Source organism: Pteropus medius, unplaced genomic scaffold, assembly GCF_902729225.1.
Source record: "Pteropus medius unplaced genomic scaffold, Ma_sr-lr_union100, whole genome shotgun sequence".
NCBI classification, from domain to species: Eukaryota; Metazoa; Chordata; class Mammalia; order Chiroptera; family Pteropodidae; genus Pteropus; species Pteropus medius.
The window spans coordinates 16,820,683-16,844,290 of record NW_024347791.1 but is presented as its reverse complement, the minus strand read 5'-3'; the positions used below and the strand labels follow the sequence as shown (position 1 = coordinate 16,844,290).

The following is a 23,608-nucleotide window of genomic DNA, read 5'->3' as shown; positions in this document are numbered from 1 at the left end:
AGTAGTTACTCTTTTATATCTGGTTTCTGTCATCCAGCATTGTATCTCATGAAACATATCCATGTTGTTGCATGTATCAGCAGTGCACTGCTTTTTATTGCCGAATAGTATTTCATTGTATGAGTATACCAGAATTTGTTTCTCCATTCCCCTGTTAAAAACATGTAAATTGTTTCCATATGGGGCTGTTATGTAAAAAGCATCAGTGAACATTCTTGTACTAGTCTTTTTGTGGACATAACACTTTTATGTCTCTTTGGTAAATACCTAGCAACTGATGGATCATAAAATAGGTGCATGTTTTTAAGAAACTGGCAAACAGTTTTCCCAAGTGAGCTATATACCATTATAAATGCTGTTTTAGGTTTGAATTGGATTCATACCTAAAACTAAAATTAGAAAAATAGCTAATTCCACTTGATCTTTTTTTAACTCCATAGCAAACTCTGAGTCTCAGAAATTGATAACTAGCAAGAGACAGAATTGGAAAGGTAAAAGTAAAAAGTTAGGAAGGTTCCAGGGCTTTTAGGGAGTGGCAACAGGAACAGTAAATGTACACTTAGCTCCAGGCTTTGATGCAACTTTGCCTTCTATTCTACGACTCTGTGCCTATGCTCTTCTGGAAAAGTACTCACAGTCTTGCTTACTGGGAACTAGAACTGAACAACAAGGCAATGAGAAAGGTAATTGGTAAGGTACAAATATTAACTGGTAATAACTTCATATAAATTATTGAAGTTTTAACTACCATTTATATATTTATTTCTCTTTTGGGAATGTTAGAATATCTTCCATGATAGAATTTTAGCCTATTACTACTATTAGTACCTAGTAGTCATCTGACATGATGATTGACTATATTCATTATACCATGGAAGAAAATCATGGGACAAGTCTTACAGTTTATTTTTCTAAAAGAGAGGGAAAAGGGAAAAAACAAAAGGGCCTATTGATTGATGCCCTCTCTTAAAATGATTAGCTTTACAACAGTTTGTCTTATATTCCTGAAAGCGAGTAAGTACAAATTCGGGAGGAAAAGATTGCATTAAAAAATACTATTTTCCTAACAATGTTGTATTTTTCTGGTGAAAAAAAAAATTTTTAGGGGACAGAATGAAATGGGAAAGGAAGAGATTATTTATTTCAAGAAATAATTTTAAATAAATCTCTTAGGAAATTTTTGGAACTGAAGGAGTGGATGTAATTCTTCATGTATTGAAAACAGACCCCAAGAAGTTTCAGAGTGGATTAGGCTATATTGTACTTCTTTTTAGCACACTGGACAGCATTTGGTGAGTATTACTATACCCAAGGTAGATAGAATCATGGTACGAGAAAATTACTTCATAGCTATGTATGCCAATTTTTTCCCCTCAAAATCACACCAGAAAGATAACTCTCTCAATGCCTTTTTCTTTTTAATAGTCCAGAAATGACCTTACTAATGTCTTTTGGAAGATAATCTTCACCGTCACTCAAATATAAAACCATTCTTGTATCTAAACTTAAATTCCTGACTTTGTGATTTTAACCCATTCTATTATGGCCCAATCTGAGTAAACACTAGCATCTATTATTACTCATACACTGTTCTTCATATACTTGAAGACTGTTGAATTCCTAACTCATCTTCTCTTCAAGGAGTTGAAAACCAATTGATTTGGAATTTCCTAACCAATATTGTTTCCCAAACTTTGTAGCTTTCCTAAGGGCAAAAAATATTGCTATACTTAATATCAGTTTATAAAAATTTGTTTTGGAGAAAATTACTTGGGTCTCGCATATCATTAACACTTCATACATTTCTCCAGTTCTATTTAGGTAGTATTCATGAAAGTTACATTGCAACACATTTGTAAAAAAAAACTGATGACTATACATCAAATGGACCTAACAGGTATATATTATATATAGAACATTCCACCCAATAGCAGCAGAATACATATCCTTTTCAAGTGCTGTGATACTATGATTTATAATAAGAAATATATATTTGGTCCATTTCTAGAACAGAGTTCTTAAAACTCTTAATTTTTTAGTCAATAAGAGCAATGGGAACATCTTTTGTTATAATAGTTGGTCTTTTATTCTCAGTTCCTATAATAGCTCTAGACTAATAAACATTAGCATCTTTTGTTATTCATAACAAGTCCCTTTCAACCAAATCTGAGTTTACGTTAATAAGGCGATTTTTGGAAAACTACTAGATAACCACAGAATGAAGGTCTGGTTTCCAGGGGAACCAACCATATGATTGATTAGAGAGTTGACACTTTTCACCCCAACCCTCAACCTCTATGGAGGGGAGAGAGGCTAGAGATTGAGATTAGTCGTTAGTGGCCAATTATTTAATTAATCATGCCTCCATAAGGAAGCCTTCATAAAAATTCTAAACTTTGAGTTGAGAGAGCTTCCGAGTTGGCGAACACATGGGGCTTCTGAGAGAGGGCATGGGAGCTTCATTCCCCTTCTCTCATATCTTGCCCTATGCATCTCTTTCATCTGGCTGTTCCCAGGTTGTATGCTTTTATAATTAACCATTAATCTAGTAAGTACACTGTTCTTAGTTCTGTGAGCCTCTGTAACAAATTTTCCATCCCCAGGAAAGATGGAACATCTGCTTTACGGCTGGTTGGTCAGAAGCACAGGTGACAACTTGGACTGGTGTCTAAAGTGGGGTCAGGGAGGCAGTGCAGACTTATGGGACTGAGTCCTTCACCTGTGAAATATGATGATAATTCTAGGTAGGCAGTGTCAGAATTGAACTGAATTGTAGGACACCCAAATAGTGTCTGCAGAGAATTGGAGAATTAGTTGGTATGGGAAAAAACTCACACTTTTGGTGGCCAAAAGTGAACTATTGAAAGAAGAGTGTTGAGAGGAGACGCAGAGATTTTTTTACAAGCACACATGCAATATTTGTAGGATAGATCACATGCCTGGTCACAAAACAAGTCTCAGCAAATTTAAGGAAATATATCTTTCATTCAAAATATCTTTTCTGATCACAGTGGAATAAAACTAAAAATCAATAACAAAAGGAAATCAGGAAAACTCAGAAATTAATGGAAACTAAACAACAAATGGTTGAAACAACCATTGCATCAAAGACAAAAACAAAAGAGGAATTAGAAAATATTTCAAGAAAACTAAATTGAAAATACAACATACCAAAATTTACATAATACAGCAAAAGCAGTAGTAAGAGGAAAATTTACAGTGATAAATGCCTATATCAAATGACTTAACTTTACACCTTAAGGAACTAGAAAACAAAGAACAAACTAAGCCCAAATTAGCAGAAGAAAGTAAATAATAAATATGAGAGCAGATAAATGAAATAGGTAATAGAAAAAAAAATCAACAAAACTAAAAGTTGTTTTTTTTAAAAAGATAAAATCAGCAAACCTTTAGCTAGACTAAGGAAAAAAAGGAGACTCAAAGAAAATTGTAAATAAAAGAGAAGACATCACAGCAAATGCCACCAAAAAAAAGATTTTAAAGGACTATTATAAATAACTATATGCCAGCATATTGGACAACATAGAAGAAATGGATAAATTCCTAGAAACATACAACCCATCAAGACTAAATTAAGAAGAAATAGAAAGCCTAAATAGACCAATAACAATAGGGAAATTAAATCAATCAAAACCTCCCAACAAAAAAAGCCTGGGACCAGATAGCTTCACCGGTAAATTTTCCAAAAACGTAAATAATTAATACTAATTCTTTTTTAAGCTCTTCCAAAAAGTAGAAGAGGAAACACTTCCAAATTCATTTATGAGAGACAGCATCACTGTTATACCAAAGCCAAAGACACAATGAGAAAACTACAGACCGATATCCCTGATGAACATGGATGCAAAAATCCTCAAGAAATATTAGCAAACAAAATTCAACGTCACACTAAAAGGATCGTACACCGTGACCAAGTGGGATTTATCCCTGAGATCCATGAATGGTTTAATATATGCAAGTTAATCAGTGTCCTACACCACATTAACAAAATAAAAGAAAAATCACATAATCATCTCAATAGATACAGAAAAAGCTTTTGAAAAAATTCAACACCCTTTCATGATAAAAACTCTCAACATAGGTAGACAAGGAGCTTACTTCAACAAATAAAGCCCATATATGAAAAGCTCACAGTTAACATCACACTCAGTATGAAAGCTGAAATCTTGAAACCTTTTTCTTTAAAATCTGTAACAAAGCAAAGCTGTCCACTCTCACCAGTTCTTTTCAACATGTTACTGTCACTCCTAGCATATAAGACATCCAAATCAGAAATGAAGAAGTAAAATTATCTGTTTGCAGATGACATGACCTTATATGTAGAAAAACCTAAAGACTGCACCAAAAAAACTGGTATAATAAATTTATAATAAATGAATTCAGTAAAGTTGCAGGATATGAAATCAACATACAAAAATCAGTTGCATTTCCACACACCAATAATGAACTATCCAAAAAGGAAATTAAGAAAATCACATTTGCGACAATACCAAAAAATATTAAAACTTATGAATAAACATAACTGAGTACTTGTATGTATAGTTGTAAACTTTAAAACATTGATGAAGAGGCAAAAGAACAGATGCCTGGTATCACCAATTGAACACTGAACTTATTTATTACTTATTTGTTATTTCTACCTTATCTGTTATCCAAAGGGATTTGAAGTTGTATTATAAGACACAGATAAATAAAACCAAGTAAAGCAGACACAAATAAATGGAAAGACTTCTTGTGTTCATGGGTTAGAAGAGTTAATGTTTAAATTTTCATACTACCCAAAGTTATTTTTAGATTCAATGTAGTCCCTATTAAAATCCTAAAGATATTTTTTTACAGAAATAGAAAATACAATTCAAAAACTCATATGGAACCACTAATCTTCAGGGCAATCCAAATAAAACTACAGTGAGATATCACCTCATACCTGTTGGAATGGTTATTTTCAAACAAAAGAAAAGATACAAATGTTGACAAGGTTGTGGAGAAAAGGGAACCTTACTCTATTGGTGGGAATGTAAAATGGTATAACCACTGTAGAAAACAATATGGAGATTCTTCAAAAAAGTACTACCATATGATCCAGCAGTTCCACTTCTGGATATTTGTCTCAAAGGATCGAAATCAGGATCTTGAAGAGACAACTGCCTTATGTTCTTAGCAGCATTATTCACATGGCCAAGATATGGAAACAACCCAAATGTCCATCAACAGATGAATGGATAAAAATGTGATATATACATGTAGAATATTACTCAGCCTTTAAAAATAAGGAAACTCTACCATTTGCACTAACATGGATGGACCTGCAAGACATGCTAAATGAAATAAGTCATTCACAGAAGGATATCTCTTATACATGATTTCTCTAAAATACTCAAAATTATAGAAGTAGACAACGGTGTATGGACAGTGGAATGATGGAGTAAGAGGTATCAGTTGTCCAATGGGTATAAAGTTACAATTATTAGTAAATTCCAGAGATTTGCTACACAATATAGGGCTTATAGATCTACTGTACAGCATAGTGCCTATAAGTGACAGTATTGTGTAAGTAACAATTAAGTAGGTGGATCTCATGTTAAGTGATCTTAAAAACACACACAAAACACAGATGTAAAGAAACTTTTAGAGATGCTATTTTTATCTCCTGGATTGTGGTGATAGTAACATAAATACATACATGTGTCCAAACTTACCAAATTGTACACATTAATTGTATGCAGATTTTTGTCTTCCAGTTATACCTAAATAAGCTGGGGGGAAAAAACTCTGATGAATACTACTTTCCATAAGATCAAATAACTAGTTTTACCATTGCAAATTCACTGTTTATGTTGAGAGCTGGACTACTCAGCTCTCATCTAGATAGATACACATAGGCAATGGGGCTAATCAGCTATCTAGTTTTTATTATTATTATTATTATACAGAAAAGAGTGATATAGTGATAACATGTAAACCTGATCTTAAGTTTCAATAGCAAATTCTTATTGACCAAAAAGCACTGTATTAAGCATAGTAAAAAATTCAAAGCTGAGTATTGAGTACCACTCTTACTATACCAATATATTGGGATTCAGAAGTTACTGCAGAAAATATTGTGAGGTTTTATTTCTCCTTTATTTAGTAAATCACAATTATACTAAGATAAAAATCAAATTTTTATCCTATAGTTTTGGTTTTATTTACCTGTCTTTTATTATAATACAAATTCAAATCCCTTTGGATAATAAGGTAGAAATAACAAGTAATAAGTTCAGTGTTCAATTGATGATCCCAGGCATTTGTTGTTTTTGTTCTTCTTAGGGACTTAAACCAAGGTAAATTCTAGTATCTAGTTTATGTTGATGTAATAAAACAAGTTAGGAAATATTCTTTTATATTCTATAGAAAGTTTTTGTGAGACCGTTGTTATATCTTTTTTAAATAATGAGTGGAATTTAACAATTAAGTCATCTGTGCCTAGAGTTTACTTTTAGAAAGGTTCTGAAATATAGATTTTATTTCTTGAATATAAATATATACATATCTATTAAGATGTTCTATTTCTCCTTTTGTAGGTTCTAATAAGATGTATTCTAATAGGAGTTTATCTTATCTAAATTTTCAAATTTACTGTCATGTGGTTGTAGTATACTCTTCGTATCTTTAATGTCTGTAGAATACGAAGTGGTACTCTTTTTTTTCTTTCCTGGTATTAGTCATTTCTTCCTTCTCTATTTTTTTCCTTTGATGTGTTCACCAGGAATTAAGGAATATTATTAGTCTTTTTAAAGAATCCATTTGTGTGCTTGAGTGATTCTATTTTATCTTGTTTTATATTTCATTAATTTCTTTTTCTTTCATTCAGTTTTACCTTTTCTATTTCTTGAAATAGATGACAGGATCTTAAATTTCAACCTTCTGCTCTATATATTCATATAAGGTTATAAATTCTCCTCTAATCATAGTTTTAGCTCCAAGCCACAGGTTTCAGTATGTCCTATTTTTATTATCATTAAGTTCAAATTATTTTCAAATTTTCATTGTGATTTTCTTTTTGACCTTTGAGAGATTTAGAAGTATATTGTTTAATTCCTGAACAAACGAGAATGTTCTGTTTTTTCTCTTACAGTGATTGTTGTGAATTTATGAGGTAAAAAAACAGTGTCAGAGTATTACCTCATAAGTGGGAACAAAAAGCACAGTTCATACCTAGAGATGGTAAAACCTGCAGCCACTTGAGTGGGAGGGTCCAGCCTGATGGCCTTTATGCACCACCACCCCAACTCCCACCACCACACACAACTATCACAAAACAGGCAGCAGAAACAAGGGTCTCTTTTTTTTTCCAAGAGGAATTCATGTTAAATAATTACCATATTATTGTTGAACCATAGATAATTAAGTAATAGCCATGTTAAATATGAAAGAGACACAGGAAGTTGACCCCAGCAGGCTTAGAACGCCTGGGAGAAATAGAGGAGATCAACCTCTTTACTATTTACCAGCAGCAGCAGCAGCAGCAGCAGCAACAGCTTGTTTAGCCGATACCCATTCCGTACCCAAGAAAACACTGAAAGTAGCCTTGGTAGCAACTTCAGTCCCTCACTCCATGTGAGTTGCACAGGCCTAAACAGCAGGCACTTTAGCAAATAATCTCAACTGCAAAGATAAGAAGTAATTAAAAATCAAATGTTTGAGGCATACCAACACTGATACAATAAATGGATAAGCCTTGAAGAAACGATTCTAGAATAACCAGAAGAGACCTTTAAGAATAATTAATGCCATGAAAGCAAAGGGAGATATTGCATCTACAGAAAAGAAATAGTTAGAAAAAAGAACCAATTGATATTGGTTTTAAAATAGTCGAAATTAAACAACACTATCTAAGTCTCCTCAAAGTTCAATTTTTTAAGTAAAAATACTACTTGATTTAAGAAAATGAAAAATTCTTTGAAAAAATTTTGATAGGAATAAACTCAAATTGAGTTTAACCATAAATCTTTGTTAAATGAATAACTTTCTTTTTATTTAAGGTGTTGCATTTTGGGATGTTATCCCTCAGAGGATTACTTTCTTGAAAAGGAAGGCATTTTTCTTCTTTTGGATTTATTGGCAGTAAGTATGATTAAAACAATTATAAAACAACAAAATAAATGCATTAACCCTTTCCAAACTGAGTACCACAGAACATTATTCTATGATTAAATGTGCCCCCAAATCATTCAATGTTTGTTTTAATCAAAATCCCTATTAGAGATTTATAATATGCATTGGCATATTAAAGGCTCTGAAGAAATCAGTTTATTTGGGTCAGCGTTCCCAAACATATGACAACAGAGAATTTTTAAGGGTTTTTTTTTTTCCCACCAACCTTTGTGAAGTGCTAGGCTATATCAAAACCCTTAATCACTTATTAATAACGTCTTGTTCCTTCTGTTAGTATTAAAAGTTAAAGGCCACATTAGACAAAGGAGAAAAGAACTGTATAGTTAAGAACTTTGTAGTCAATGTGAAAAACCTAGTGTGTCATGGACCATTTTACAGAATGGGCAGGAGTGAGCATACTAAGCCTTCCAGAAAAGATGGCTGCCATCTAGCAGCTGCGAAAAATGACAAAGATCCTCATTTGATCCTCAAAGTAACCCCCTACTGGCCTCAGTTCTAAGGGAGTCCGTAGTCAAGATGATGTCTGAGAAAAGGTATAATTTTGTTTCAATAAAACTTTGGAAGATATTCTTGCAGAGTTCTAGCAGGGTCACTGACTACCACCATTCTTGATTTTTTTTAACAGAATAACCTACTTTGGTTTAGCAAAGGGACTAAAGTTATTTGTGTCCTTCCATTTCTCTGAAAGAAAATTTTTTGACACTAGCGATAAGAGAGCAAACTCATAAGATATAAAACACTGCAAACAAAATAAGTAAATAATGATAGTAGTAATAAAAATAACCCACCTCGATAAACAGGAATGGATCATAACCAGAAACACTTGGAAAGTTCAGAAGTTGACCATAATACAGAAGGCCGTACATGTAGCTTTACTAATATCGTCCTGAATGACGCATAGCTCACCGTGTTTCTATGACTACAGTACAAGTATGCCCAGAGGCACACAGTTATGTGTCAGGGGATTCTTAAAGTCACAGAATTAATTTGGCACATCTTCCGGGAACCTTGCTTTTACTTAAAGACTTGGAAGTAAGGAGTTACATTAAACATGTATGTATTAAATATTTAATATTTAAGATTATATGGAAGACTGCAAAGACATTTCTCATTGTGTGCACTCTCCTTCACCATCAAGATTTCTTTGATGGAAAGACAAGTCTGGAGTAGGAGAAGCCATATAGGCACAGTGATTACAAGTATAGGCTAGAATCGGTCTGACTGAGGCCTCCAATACTTGTTAGCTGTGTAATTTGAACAAGTTATATAACATCTCTGCCATCAACTTCTTCAAAACAGAGATAACAGTATTTACCTCATGCATTCCTGGGACGATTATATAGGTGATTGTATGTGTGCATGTGCATGTATGCATATGATATATACACACTTGCATGCATTAGTTAGAAAAGTTCCTGATGCATATTTTTGCTATGTGTTTTCTGTTATTATGAATATAAGTCTTAGATTGTGCTTAATGTGGATTGAACCATTCAAGTTAATTATAAACATTCTTTAATGAAGTTTTTATACTGACTTCAGTCCTTTACATTTTCCTCTTTCTCCTGAAAGTAAAGTATAAAAATAACTCATTTGATTTGAGTTCTGCTTAATATAATCTGCTAAAATATTTATTCAATGTACGTTGATAATAATTGCTAATAGTGGTTAAATATTATTGATAGCTTATTATGTAACAGTCTCATATAACCCATCATAATAACTCTCTAAAGCAGGTAATATTATTATCCTTCATTTAATAAAAGAAGAAACTGATAATGTTTGTAATTCAAACAACAGGTTACCTGTTTCTTTTGCTGTATTCTATTAGCCATATACTATAAGAGTTGATCAACAAAAAATATTTCCAACAGAAACCATCCCCGTGTGGAGGCCATTGCTCTGGATGGACTTCTCTCTACCTACATTTTGGTTTGCGGAAAACTAGTTTTAGCAAAACAAAGAAAATATGCTTGATTTTTCTTAGATTCTTAGTCTTATAGGTGCTGATGTTCAAAATACAAAATTATACCTCATTTTTATTTATTGTCATATGTGACTGCCATTTGATATTACCATCAGTTATTCTCTTAGTAACAGGTAGGTTATAGCTAGTCTTTACAAACCTTAATAAAGCATGTAAATTAGAAAGATCCTGTAATTACAGTGACTTATGCATAGTACTGTTGAACTTGCTCCACTTAAACATCTTCACTTATTTTTACACTCTCCCTTTTCCTAGTCAACCAAATCAATTACATTTTTGTTTGTGATATATGTTTATGACTGTGTCAAAATTATATTGAATCTTTTATTCTTTTTAATTCCTAATGTTTGAAAGTGCATTCATAACAATGGGTATCTATATTAACAGGTTATCATAAATCATAATTAGAGTTTGAATTTTGTAAAGCAATTATTTAGAAGAAACCTACTGATTAATAGAAATGTTTTTCCTTTTTTTTAAGGTAATAGTTCTAATATTTACTGCAACTTTTTGCTTTTTCTGTTTCCTTGCAAAAGTTGAACCAAAAAAAATTCTGTAATTTAATACTTGGAATAATGGTTGAATTTTGCGATAATCCCAAAACTACGGTTCATGTCAATTCTTGGCGAGGGAAGAAGGACCAGACAGCTGCTAGTCTTTTAATTAAATTGTGGAGAAAGGAAGAAAAAGAACTTGGAGTAAAACGTGATAAGCATGGGAAGATCATTGGTGAGTATTTGTTATTGTTAGTAGAAGCAATTAGATGCATATTTTTAAAAAGATCTTTAAAAGATATTAGGAAAATATGAAGACTTTTACACCTTTGTTTAAAGTTCTTTTCACAGAAGTTTGCAGATCTTGCTATTGTAAATTCTGCATAATGAGAAGAAAACTGACAAAATAAGCAGCAGGTTGATATTTTTATAGAAATTTTCAGGAAATGGTATTTGACGATATTCTTTTCAATATTTTTTATTTTTCAATTATAGGTGACATACCATATTATATTAGTTTTGGGTATACAACATAGTGACTAGACACTAATAAAACTTAACAAAGTGATCATGCCAATAAATCTAATACCCATCTGGCACCATGCATAGTTATTATAATATTGTTGACTATTCTCTATGCTACACTTTACATCCCATGATAATTTTGCACCTACCAATTTGTACTGCTTTATCCCTTCCCCTTTTTCACCCAACCTCCTAACCGCCCTCCCATCTGGCAACCATCAAAATGTTCTCTATGAATGATTTTGTTTTGTTTGTTCATTTATTTTGTTTTTTAAATTCCACATATAAGTGAAATCATATGCTACTTTGTCTTTCCTTAATTTATTTCACTTAGCGTAATACCCTCTAGGTCCATCCATGTTGTTGCAGGTCGCAAGATTTCATTCTTTTCTGTGGCTGAGTAATATTCCATTGTATATATGTCTCACTTCTTTATCCATTCATCTATTGATGGACACTTAGGTTGCCTCCATATCTTGGCTAATGTAAGTAATGCTGCAGTGAACATATGGATGAATCTCTTTTGGAAGTAGTATTTTGGGTTTCTTCATATAAATACCCAGAAATGGAATAACCTTTGAGAGATTTCAGAAAAGTCCACAGATGAGCCAAGACAGGCTGTTTGTGTGGAAAAGCCACTGGAAGTATCTTGGGTGGGCCCCTAAACTGGGTTGCACAGGGTCTCAGAATCACCAAGGTGGCTGAACCTTGTTAGCTAGGTTGATGGAGACTCAGATATGGCATCTGCAAGCTGGGTCGAGGGAGGTCTCAGCAAAGGAACAATGGCTTCTACCAGCAGCCCTTCTAGCCCTCACCCTGAAGCCAGACAATTCAGTACCTCCCCATATGTCCTTGCTGCCTTTTGAGCTGCTGCCCCAGTGCTGGAGCTCAGCGAGTAAGTCCATGCATGGGACCTTTAAGTGGAACACCTGGTACTCCAGCGGCCCTCCCTCTCACTCAGGCACAATATCTGCTGGTTTTCACAGCCAGAAGTTGTGAGGACCTCTCTTCCCAGCACTGGAACCCCAGGCTGTAGAGCTTGGTGTGGGCTGGGACCCCTTGCTCTTCAGGAGGGACCTCTACAGCCAAGGTATCCCTCCCAATTTTTAACTGCCGCATGTGGGTGTGGGACCAGCCCATTCTGCATCTCCTTTCCTCCTCTTAATTTCAACATGGCTTCTTTTGTATGTCCTTAGTTGTAGGACTTCTGTTCAGCTAGACTTCAGGAGATTCTCAATTATGGTGGTTCTGTAGTTTAGTTGTAATTTTGATGTGATCATGGGAGGAGGTGAGCACAATGTTCCCTACTCCACCATCTTGACCAGAAGCCTTTGATTATATGCTCTAACTTGAAAAAAAACTAACAGTAGTACTAAAATTACCTGCTTTTAGAAATAAATTCAGTAATAAACAATTTTTATTGTATTTTGTACATTTCTATTGATTCATATTTATATAATTTATTTTATATAAAATAAACTTTTCTAAACAAAAATAAATCAGATGTTTCATAAATTTTAATTACTAGATCCTAAATTAATGAAGTTTACAATATCAGAATCTATAGTTCACTTATCTATTCTACAATGCTACATTATATTTTCTAAACCTCTTAAGATTCTTATTATGGTTTCATCTATACTGTTAATATTATTTATTTTTAAATGAAAATATCTTCCCTTTAACTTCAGATGATTTCTGTCTTCAATCCAATTATTTCTCAGTTTTGACCTATAACATAAAAGTTTTTATATTTATAGTATAATATATAGAAACAAAAGCAAAGGAGATTACATCATTGTTTAACTGACATTGTTCGATTTCTGGATTTCAAAATTAGAAAAGTTGCTTACAAAAGAGTTTCACATTTTAAAAAGTAATTTTTTGAAATTTTTATATTTTACATAAATGATAAAAATGAAAGCTATATGTTTTGCCACAAAATGGGGGACGAAATCACAGATTACTATGCCTTCAAAAGAATAACCATCTACAAGGCACTATTTTACTCTATTATAATATTTTTATATATTTTATAATGTCTAGACTAAAATCTCAAAATTAAATTTTTATTTAGTACAGTTTTTATCTGTTCCTTCTATATATTTTTTTCCTATCTAATGATTAGATACAAAGAAACCTCTATTTACGAGTTTTCAAGAAGAGCAAAATATCATGCCACTGCCTGCTGACTGCCCAACTGTCGCAGTTATGGATGTTGCTGAAAACATCAGAGCAAAAATTTATGCTGTGTTGGGCAAACTAGGTAAGAAGCTACTCGTCAAATTCACAAGAGTTTCTCTGATTGCTTCATATGTGAGTTGCTTTTGCTTTGGAGTCCACTTTTCAAACATGATGAACCAAAGTCCCTTTATACAGATAAATGCATGTTCCATTGTTATCCCAATGCCCAGGCTACTCCCCTGATCAAGTAAATCAGTGGGTGTGGGATCTAGGTATCAGTATTTTTTTATATCTCCCCAGGCAATTCCAGTGTGCATCCAGGATTAAAGGCAGTTAGTTTAGATGAGTAGGTTTAAACACTAGAATTCTGAAGCACCTGAGTTTTCCTAAGTCCTTGTTCTTATTAAGGAAAAAGTCTTCACTCGTTAGGTTCTGAAAATACAATATGGTCTATCCATAGCACAGAAAGTATTCCTCTTTAATGACTAGTTAAGGATGGCCTGGAAGAGGTTTGTTACAGGAAAAAAGTCAAAAGCTCATAGAAGTAACATTTTCATAAAGCAAGATGAAATCAAAAGTAACTGTTTATTTGTTTTTATAATAGATATTTGCCTATTGGAATCACTTGTTCTGTTAAAGTAATTCTCTCTTTGTAAAATTTGTTTAGATTTTGAAAATTTACCTGGCCTATCTGCTGAAGATTTTGTCACCCTCTGTATCATACATAGATACCTTGATTTTAAAGTGAGTACCTTTTAACCTTGTTATTAAAATCTAGTATGGCAAAAAGTCAACTGGGAAATAAAAGTTCTGTTCATAGTTGTGAGCAGTCATCCTGTACTGTGTTATTTTTATTTTCCATTTTGTATCTGGTGCTATTCAGAAAATATACAATGAATTGATTGTGTGTTTTCCTTCAGATAAGATTTCTTCCAACTATTAGTTTATAAAAGAAGATGGATATTACTGACAGAGTTATTCAGAAGTCTAACTAAATGTTTAAAATATAATGTCTTCTCTTTATAGAGCATTAGGAGCTAGAAGTAATTGAATTATTGCCAATTAAAATAAATTAATATTAATTATTTTACCATTACTTTATATAATGATGAAATATCAATTAAAGGATATTAGTTTGCTTACATTGCTGGTTATATTTTTGGTAAATAAATGCTTTTGAAGTTTCAGGAAAGTCTTTTCAAGTAAACATTTTCTTCTAATATTAGTACACTGTTTATTTGAATGTTGTAAATGATAAACCTCTATTTTCAAATGAAAACAAGACTGAATTTTATCCCTATCTAGGATATATAAATTTTTCTCTAAATTTAAACATACTCAAGCACATTAATTTCCAGACAACCCAGAACATGAGATGGAGCTATCAGCATGATGGAACTATAGTGTTAAGAGCTTGATTTTCAATTATTGTCTTAGGTAGAAGGTGAGGGGCAGAGCCCTATTTCTCAGGGTAGCTAGGTTCTAGGGTCCCAGGAATTCCCATGTTCATTGTTCTATAAATTCAGCCTGACTCAGCCTTCAGTACAGAGCTTTAAGAAGGAAAGCATCCGTAGTTCATGAGGATAAGACAAAAGCAGCAGTTTCTGCAGCTATGAAAGCAATGACTTTAAACCAGAGGGCAGTGATGATGGCATTGAACTAGACTTCGGTAGTGGAGCCTCATCCATGACTACTTTGTCATTGAAAAACATTTGGTAAACTACTTCTGAATACTCAGATGTAACTGGTGCTCCAAGTCATTCCCAGTGCATTTCACTTATTCCTAAGTGTAAGTTAGGAAAAGCTGGTCCAGTAAGTGTTAAAGTATTACCTAGAATTGTATCATTTATTTTCAGTTCATTTAACTTTTTTAAACTTAAACTTTGTTATAATAGATTGGAGAAATATGGAATGAAATATATGAAGAAATAAAATTAGAAAAGTTAAGACCAGTCACTACAGATAAAAATATTTTGGAAGCTATTACAACAGCATCAGAAAATATTGGAAAAATGGTTGCTTCTCTGCAAAGCGAGATGATTGAAAGCCAAGCACGCCAAGATGTACAAAATGAACAAAGAGTATACGCAAAAGTAAGCCACAAAAAGCACTGAAGCACACGATAATTATTTCATTGCTTAAATTAGTTGAAGTTATCCATAGGCTATATTTGCCTTCCTTGTAAATGTTTCAGCACTTAAGAGTTATTTTGTAGTTTTCTTACAGTTACTTTTGGTGTCTTCACACACTTTTTAAAGACACCATGGAGTTAAGAGCTTGATATTCAATTACTACATTCAATGCTATTTTGTGGCATTACGATTTTATTTCTACAGGCTTACATTTTAAAAAGTAGACACCTGAGACACTTCCATTTTTTGAAATATGTTCCAAAAATTGTGAGCTATTTAAATGTATACATTTAGCAAATTCTGATAGTATATCTCTGTGGCTATAGATATAAATCACCTCAATGAGAAAGCTGGCTCTCATCCCTTACTCTGTTATAAGCCCTTACTAGTAAGCCAACCATAGGCATATCGATAAGCTTCATCCTCACCTCAGTGCTAAGACACCTACTATGAGGTTTCTATAAATCCAGAGATAAACTGGCCTCCAACATTAGCTAATCAGAAAAAAACCTGTCAGAATAATATAAGCCATTTTCTTAAAGCTTTACACAGGTGGAAAACTGACACATCAGAAGCTTCCACCTGTGTAAAGCTTTAAGAAAAGGTTAAGTGACTATTTAAATTAACTTGTCCACAGACACAAAGATGATATAGATTTCCCACTTAGGCCTGGTGATCCTTTATGACTACAATTAAATGTTTAAAATCCTTTAAGGTGATTTCCAAAGTGTTTTCTATTGCCTGCTGTTTCCACATAGACTAGAACGTTTATATCTTCAGCCTGGCGGAACTCCATCTGCACCCACCTGTGAATTCTGCTCCATCTTAAACACTTTCTTGCTTGGAAATTTTGTTTAAGTTTTTATTGCATGGATGCTGCCAGTTAACCCATTTATTTGCTCTTAAGTGGGGTTAGCCCTATTGGAAGTTTTACTGCCTCGAGTTCTGTTGAATGGCGGAATGTCTGCTGTGTGGACTAGCTAGTGTTGATTTGTCATCATAGCTCTGACCTCACTTGGTTTTTAGCAGTCAAATATTTAATTAAATACTCTTACATTCGTAATTTAAACTTAATAGTATATTTTACACCAACCAAGGGAATGTATCCTCTGATTATATATTTAGTGGAGAGCCTGTTGAGAAGTTTAGTCTTTGCAGTTTGTTAGTAGTTACCTCCCTAGACTACATCACCACAACAAACTCGGCACTCTCACGAAATTGCTTATCTTGCAGCAGTCATAAGTTAGACATAGTTTCACCAACATAATCTTGCTTAAACTATTATCAGGGCAGCGGGAATCTCTTTTCTCCTATGAATCTGCTGTTGGGTCACTTACATATTTTGTCCTGGATTATTATCTGTCTTCACAAGTGATAATCATGTAAAACAATCAGCCTTGCTGAGAATGATTGTTGTTATTTTTATATTTTTTATAACAACAGTTGTGCATTATATTTCATGGAAAGCAGTTCAAACCTTAGACACATAATGATGGAAGGATTTTTTTTCCATTGTAATACTTTTGTAATTTAAGTTGTTGAACTTTATGATTACTCTAATCCTTTTGCTAGTCAACCTTAAAATTTATCTTGGCAAAAACTAGATCTTCCTTCAAAATAAGGGCTTTCTGGCCCTTTTGTGTCCTTTCATTGAAACTGGAACTCTTAATTATCGTTCTCATTTCAGATACAAGCCACACACAAGCAGAGAGATTTGGCTAATAAGTCATGGGAAAATTTCTTGGCTAGAACATCAAATGCTAAAACTTTAAAGGTAGGATTTTTGAAATATTATGATATCTACAACAAATAGCCAAATCTGACAGACTTTTTCAGAAATATTCTCCTTTTTCTGTTGATCTTTCGGTAGAACACTAACACTATTAGATCTTTATATGCAATTTAGAATGATAATTGAAATTACGAATTTTCAGAAGAGGCCACTGAATTTTATTTGGTGTAGCTGTGGGAAACAAAGGTGCTGTTTCTGGTTTGCATGAAGGAGATGATAGTTAGCCAGCCAAGAAATTCATTGATATGTTCTGTAAGAAGCAGAGTAAAGGACAGAAAAAACAATTGTCCGTATTATTCTCTCCCCCAAGGATGTTTCCCGTCTGTGACCACCAAAAGAAACATTATGTTAAAGTTTAAATGGGAGTTTGGGATAATCACCCCTTTGGAAAAATGTGATAAGCTGCTTCAGCTATAAACTAGAAACTAAAAAGTCTATAATGTCACTTGTTCACTTGAGATATGTGAGAAGCATCATGGATTTCCAAAATCTTATTACTTTTTTCCAACTTTTCCATTAATACTTCAAATACACTTTTACATATTATAAATCTTCTTGTAAATATAAAATTGTTTAATGTTACATTAGTCCACGAAAATAGTGGAACCACATTAAGATAGCAAAACCAAAGCTAAGGACATGCTGATTCAAAGTACCGTGTCTTCCCCTTCTCACTGAAAGTTCTTACCCATTATTTATAAAATATTCTCCTAAGTACCTGTACTTTTAAGGAATAGTTCATGAAAATCATCCCCTTCCATGCAGATCTTTGGTTACCTGAAATTTACCTGTTATAGTGCCTCAAATATTGAGCTTGAATATGCAACAAATTAGGTAATATATATTATTCTAAATGTTTGAAACATTTAAGTATACTGAGTTAGTATTTAATTTACACAAAATGCTTTGAAAACATGCATCACCTGATGTAAATTCAGTAGCCTATTCTATCATGTGTTAAATATTGAACCTGCTTTCCTCCGGCTTGCTTTATTCTTGGTCATATGTGACCAGTGCCTCTGGAAATCTCAGGTGACTGGTGTCTTCTGCACTGTACAAAAGATATAATTTGCTAAAAACTGTCTTCTTAGCCTAAAGGAGTAAATGCAGATTCCAGTGCTAACTAACAAACAGTCAAACAATAAGCCAGACATATACTTAATTATAAGTACCATAGTTAATGCTTTAATAGCAATCTTATTTTCTTATTTAAAAACATTCAGAAAGCAAAAAGACTTCAGGAAAAAGCTATAGAATCCTCTAGATACAATGAGCGACCACCAAATGCAATATTTCACCAAACAGAAATTAAAGGCCTTAACACAACGGTAAGATTTTTTTCCTCCATAACTTTTCTTAACAGATATTGAATCTAGTCCCCAAAGAATGTTATTTCCATGGGATTTTTGTCTCATATTTTTTCTTTTTGCTGCTCCAATTTCACATAGTTAAGGTACTTATCTCCGAGTTACCTCTGCTCTCGCCCAGTGCTGGTTTAGACCAGACTCAGCCCTCCAGCATTCTCAAGAAACTGCTACAAACACTAGTTAGAATATACCTCTACACCTCTTTGGCAAAAAAAAATGTACAGTGTCTCTGCTGCCTGGCAAATAGGTCCATGCCAGATTCTAGTGTTCCTGGTGTCTTCTTCTAGACATAATTTGGCCCTGATTGCAAGCTGATAAGCACTAAAAGTAGAAGTAGAACCAAACCCATTTCCCTGGCTCCCAAGCCCTTTACTTTCCATCATGCCATGCTGCCTCGTAGTTACTTATATGTATGTTTTGTATCTTTTTCCAAAGTAAGCTGAAAGATACATAGGTTTTTCTCTTATTGAAAAACTTTATAAATGGACTCTGAGATACTTACCTTTTGCTTTTTTAGGTGCCCTCTGGTCGGGTAGTAACGCTGGAAAGCACTCCTGCCCGATTAGTGGGAGGACCTCTGGCTGATACAGATATTGCTCTTAAAAAACTGCCTATTCGAGGAGGAGCCTTACAAAGGGTGAAAACAGTGAAAATTGTTGATGAGCCAAAGAAGAATGTTCTTACATAAAATGCTCTAGAGACTTTTTGAGATAAATTCTGCTTATAGATTTTTAGTTAAATATATCTTTATATACAAATCTAAAGCAAATATTTTAGGATAAATATTTTAGTAAAATACTATAAAAATAAGCACATATAGTTTATTTTTACTGAAAATATCAACATATAGTATCAGGAGAGTTGTCATTAATTTCTATGGAAAGATTACTAATTCTCTCAACCAAAATTGTAAAACGTATTTTATCAGTTAAGACTTTTGGTTGTATGTGAACTAATTTAAGCCCCTCCCTACCCCCAAAAAAGTTTTACAGCTCTGTAGCTATCCTATCAAGTCTAGAGGTAATTAAGACTACAGGCTTTGTTGGATCTAGGGACCAAAACTCTGTGAGTAAGATCTTCCCCCTACCCTAGAAGCTCCTGGATTATATTCTGGGAGATATTCAGTAGAGAAGAGTGCATGCCTCTCTCTCAACAGTCCTGCAACTGCCTCTGCATCTTGGGACCCCTCACTGGCTACTTGCCCATTCCTTAGCCAATGACCATGATTTTGGCCAGATCTGAGTGCTGTCTACTCCCAGAGTCAGAAGCAGACCAACCCCATCCAAAGTATATGGATGGAGTGGGAACTCAGGATATTGTTGTCATGAGTATATATAAATTCTGGGCAGCAAAAACATTAGCAACAAATACGTTGGTCAAAGTACAATAAGTTATCTGTGTTATAAAAAGCAAATGTTAGTCATGAGCTAAGCAATAAAAATAAATAAAAATATAGATGGTTTTACTTTTAATATATAAACATGCAAAGGAATCTCTATGCTATTCCTCGTCTTTAATGGGGAAGAGAAAAGGAGAGTAGGGGAAGTGTTTTTCCTCCTTTGGTGGTGGCGGTAACTTGCCAAAGAATAGGAGGTAGATGGCTTAATGCTGGATATAGAGTACTGTCGGTTCCCTGCATGCCACTATAACGTACTTTCCATAGCCTCTCTGCATCCCCATCAATTCCCTCATCCACCCAGGAAACCACAAAGTTGAGTTTATATCAATGCTGGGAGAGAAAAGAACCTGTTTTCTTAGACAGAAAAAATATACTAGAATTTATCTAGATTCTAAGCCCCATAGAGCACACTCAGCAGTGTGCTAGTAAACATATAACAACTGGCTCTTCAAGGAGAAAAAGCCTTCATTTGTAGTGTTTGCCAATTTGTACTGCACTATGACCGGTTTCAAGCTACCAGCATGATACCCCTGAATGCAGAGTTGGGTGGACGTGCATATAACCCACTTTTCTTATCACATAAGAGAGGGTTCCATCACCCCACTGGGCCCACCTACTACTTCCTCCTTCCTCCTTCTCCTCTTCCAACTCACATTCCTCCAAGAATTTTCCATTATCCTTGTCTGTGAGGACAGTAACATCTGCAATGAAGGGAGAAATTGCAGCTGTTGTTATTCTAATTAGAATGAGTTGCCAGTTCACCTTTGGCCAGCAGTCTCTCTCTCACCCTGGCCCTGCTGCCCATTCTCATTGTGGCCGCCCATTCTCATTGTGGCCCAGAGGAGTAGGTAGTATGCAGCACCTTATTAGTGAGCTTTGTCCTTCGTGAATCCTTTTCTCTATTACTACCACCCGTGACAAGATATTAGAAGGCATAATTTGTTCTACTTCATGGAAAGCCCTAAGCACAAAGATTCCACGTAAAAGGGAATTACTGAGACACAAGAATGGATGTGAGTAGAAACATGCAACGGTGAGATGCCCATACAAAAAGCACCACATACACCTCAGGTATATCTCAGAGAATCAAGATGCAGTGTCCATAGTTAAGAACAATAAATCTTTGCCCCATTCTGTAGACTATAAGCTCCCTAAGGACAAGGTAGAAACCATATCTCATTCATTATTGTAACCCATACCTCAATAAGTTAATTATTGAATAAGTGTGATGGTGGCTTCAGCTCCTGGCAGCTTTCCCTTGAACTCTGCAGCTGCAGCAAAGTCTTGAGCTCAAACGGAAGATTCAGCCAACAAAATACTATGCAGGTAATGCTAAACCCAGACATGTTAAAGTAGTTCAAATATATTTACTTCATAACAGCGATATACTTCCTCTAAAATGATGAGGTATAAATACTATTACATTAATAAAGCATGTATGAAAACAGAATTGATATCACTTGGTTCAGTGTCATTTTTCGTATGTAATACAACTTAGCTCCAGATTGATTAGGACTGGCCACAAGCAAAGTACTCTGTGATGTCTGTGGACCTTGCCCCTGCCATATGAATCTTACTCATCAAGAGGAGAAAAGGTAAAATAGGGCAGGTTATTACCTAGCAGCCATTTAACAGCTGAAGAAATGTAGGTGGGTAGAGAATAGTTATGTTGCTTAATCCAGGCACTGGTACTTGATAGACAGACTGCACCAAAGTTTGTATATTACAGTTCCAGCCACAAGGCAGGGAGTGAGTGAATCAGTGTGTCTCACAATGTCACTGCTTCTTCACATTCTGTTATTCCACACTCCTGAGCCCTATGGGATGTACTGCCTAGCCTATCCAGCCTGACAGAGAGGTGGACAGTATGTTTCCTTCCATGAGTCAGTAGAGGCAAAATTTCAAGCTCTCAAACTGAAACTTGTGCTAAAAACTAAATGAAAAGAAAGGCAAAAGAATAAAAATGATGGAGTCTAGTGGGCATAGATGAAAGTGGCTTTGATGCTCTCTAGTCCTCAGTCTGTCTTCTGGAACACAAGGTACATTTTGTATCTCAGGAAAAAAAAAAACTATGATGTTCACCTTAAATTTTTTCAGGTCAAATAGACAGTTTCTCTAATCATTCTTATTTACTCCTTCCAGACTTTATGAACCTGGCTAGCCTCTTGTGAAATGATACAATTTGTTAATATTTCTCTATACTGTGACCAGCTGAACCAAACAAGGATTTCCAGGTATAACAGGACCCATGGAGGGTAGTATAATGAAACTAGTCCCTCTCATTTTTACACTCTTTCTGCCAACAGAGCCTAAGTTTACATGAGTTTCTTTAGCATTCATGTTTCATAATTGCTTTTATTTAGTTTATAGTCAAGGATGCTTTCTGAGAAAGAGAAAAGCAGCCTCTGACATCTGGAAACTGTCCTGGTACTACCAGGTCAAAATTCTATAGATAGACCCAGTGCTCAGATCTTGATTTCTAATAATATTCTCCAATGAAAGAAACCAGGGCTCTTTGGAGAAATGGGGGATGGGGCAGAAACATACAAGATGCATCTGGAGCATCTTATAGGGCTCCCAATGGCCAAAGCTGGAACAATTTGAGTTAACAAAATAAACAATGTAATATTGGATTAAAACTCAAAGTATAAATAATTGTCCACCAGTCCATACTAATATAAATAAATGATGGGGGGGGGGGAGAAGAAGAAGGAGGGAGGAGAGACAAATCTCCCATACAAAGAATTCCAGGTAAATTATATAGATATTCTCTCCTCAAGGTGATGGAACCTAACTCCTCATTTCCTTAAGTGTTGGTTATGCGTAATGACTTACTTCCAAAGAATACAGTATAGAAAGAGAGGGGAAAGTAATTTTACAGCAAAGAAACCTGGTAAACACTGCTTAGCCAAGATTAAATAGCATCAGTATTAAGTCATGTCGATAGCATGTACCCTTGATATAAAGTGTTAAGAATATTACTTTATAAAAAAACCCTACAACCCCAAGTCTAACCATGAGATAAACAAGCCAAAATTGAGGGACATTCTGCAATATAACTAAACATACTCAAAATTGTTAAGGTCATCAAAAACATCTTCTTAGAGCCTAAGGAGACAACTCAATGTAATGTGGTGTCCTAGATCGGATCCTGAAAGAGAAAAAGGACATTAGGGAAGAACTAGTGAGATCCAAATATAGTATGAAGTTTAGTTTATAATGTAATAGTATTTGTTCATTAGTTAGGACAAATGTACCATACCAATATAAGATGTAAACAATAGGAAAAAATGGGTGAGGAGTATACAAGAACTCTGCACTATCCTTGCAACTTTTCTGTAACTTAAAACTATTCTAAAATAAAACATTTAAAGTAAAAAAAAAATTTGTATAGGAAGAGCAGAGGAACTTTAGGCGTAGATACTCAATTATTGTCCATTGTATCACTTTATGAAGAACTATTTTGTAAGCAATGTTAGGTGTTTTGCTGCCTTATTTTTTCTCCTCAGTTAAGCAAGCTCTCAGGAAAATAACTGGTTATGAGTTAAGC

At 34.2% G+C, this 23,608-nt stretch overlaps 1 protein-coding gene across 13 annotated transcripts in view; it reads left to right on the top strand.

Moving 5' to 3' along the window:
• Nucleotides 1-21,508, top strand: part of CFAP69 (cilia and flagella associated protein 69) — a 51,617-nt gene extending 30,109 nt beyond the window's left edge. For 5 of the 13 annotated variants that reach the window (XM_039878140.1, XM_039878144.1, XM_039878143.1 and 2 more), the window contains 9 exons: nucleotides 1,174-1,292; nucleotides 8,046-8,127; nucleotides 10,702-10,894; nucleotides 13,313-13,450; nucleotides 14,036-14,112; nucleotides 15,264-15,461; nucleotides 17,188-17,274; nucleotides 18,516-18,620; nucleotides 19,177-20,114. In XM_039878140.1, coding sequence (XP_039734074.1) covers nucleotides 1,174-1,292; nucleotides 8,046-8,127; nucleotides 10,702-10,894; nucleotides 13,313-13,450; nucleotides 14,036-14,112; nucleotides 15,264-15,461; nucleotides 17,188-17,274; nucleotides 18,516-18,620; nucleotides 19,177-19,347 — 1,170 coding nt within the window. In that variant the 3' untranslated portion in view covers nucleotides 19,348-20,114. Of the gene's footprint in view, nucleotides 1-1,173; nucleotides 1,293-8,045; nucleotides 8,128-10,701; nucleotides 10,895-13,312; nucleotides 13,451-14,035; nucleotides 14,113-15,263; nucleotides 15,462-17,187; nucleotides 17,275-18,515; nucleotides 18,621-19,176 lie in introns of all 13 variants that reach the window. The other 8 variants (XM_039878147.1, XM_039878151.1, XM_039878150.1 and 5 more) reach the window with 3 other exon arrangements.
• Nucleotides 21,509-23,608: the final 2,100 nt, after the last annotated feature.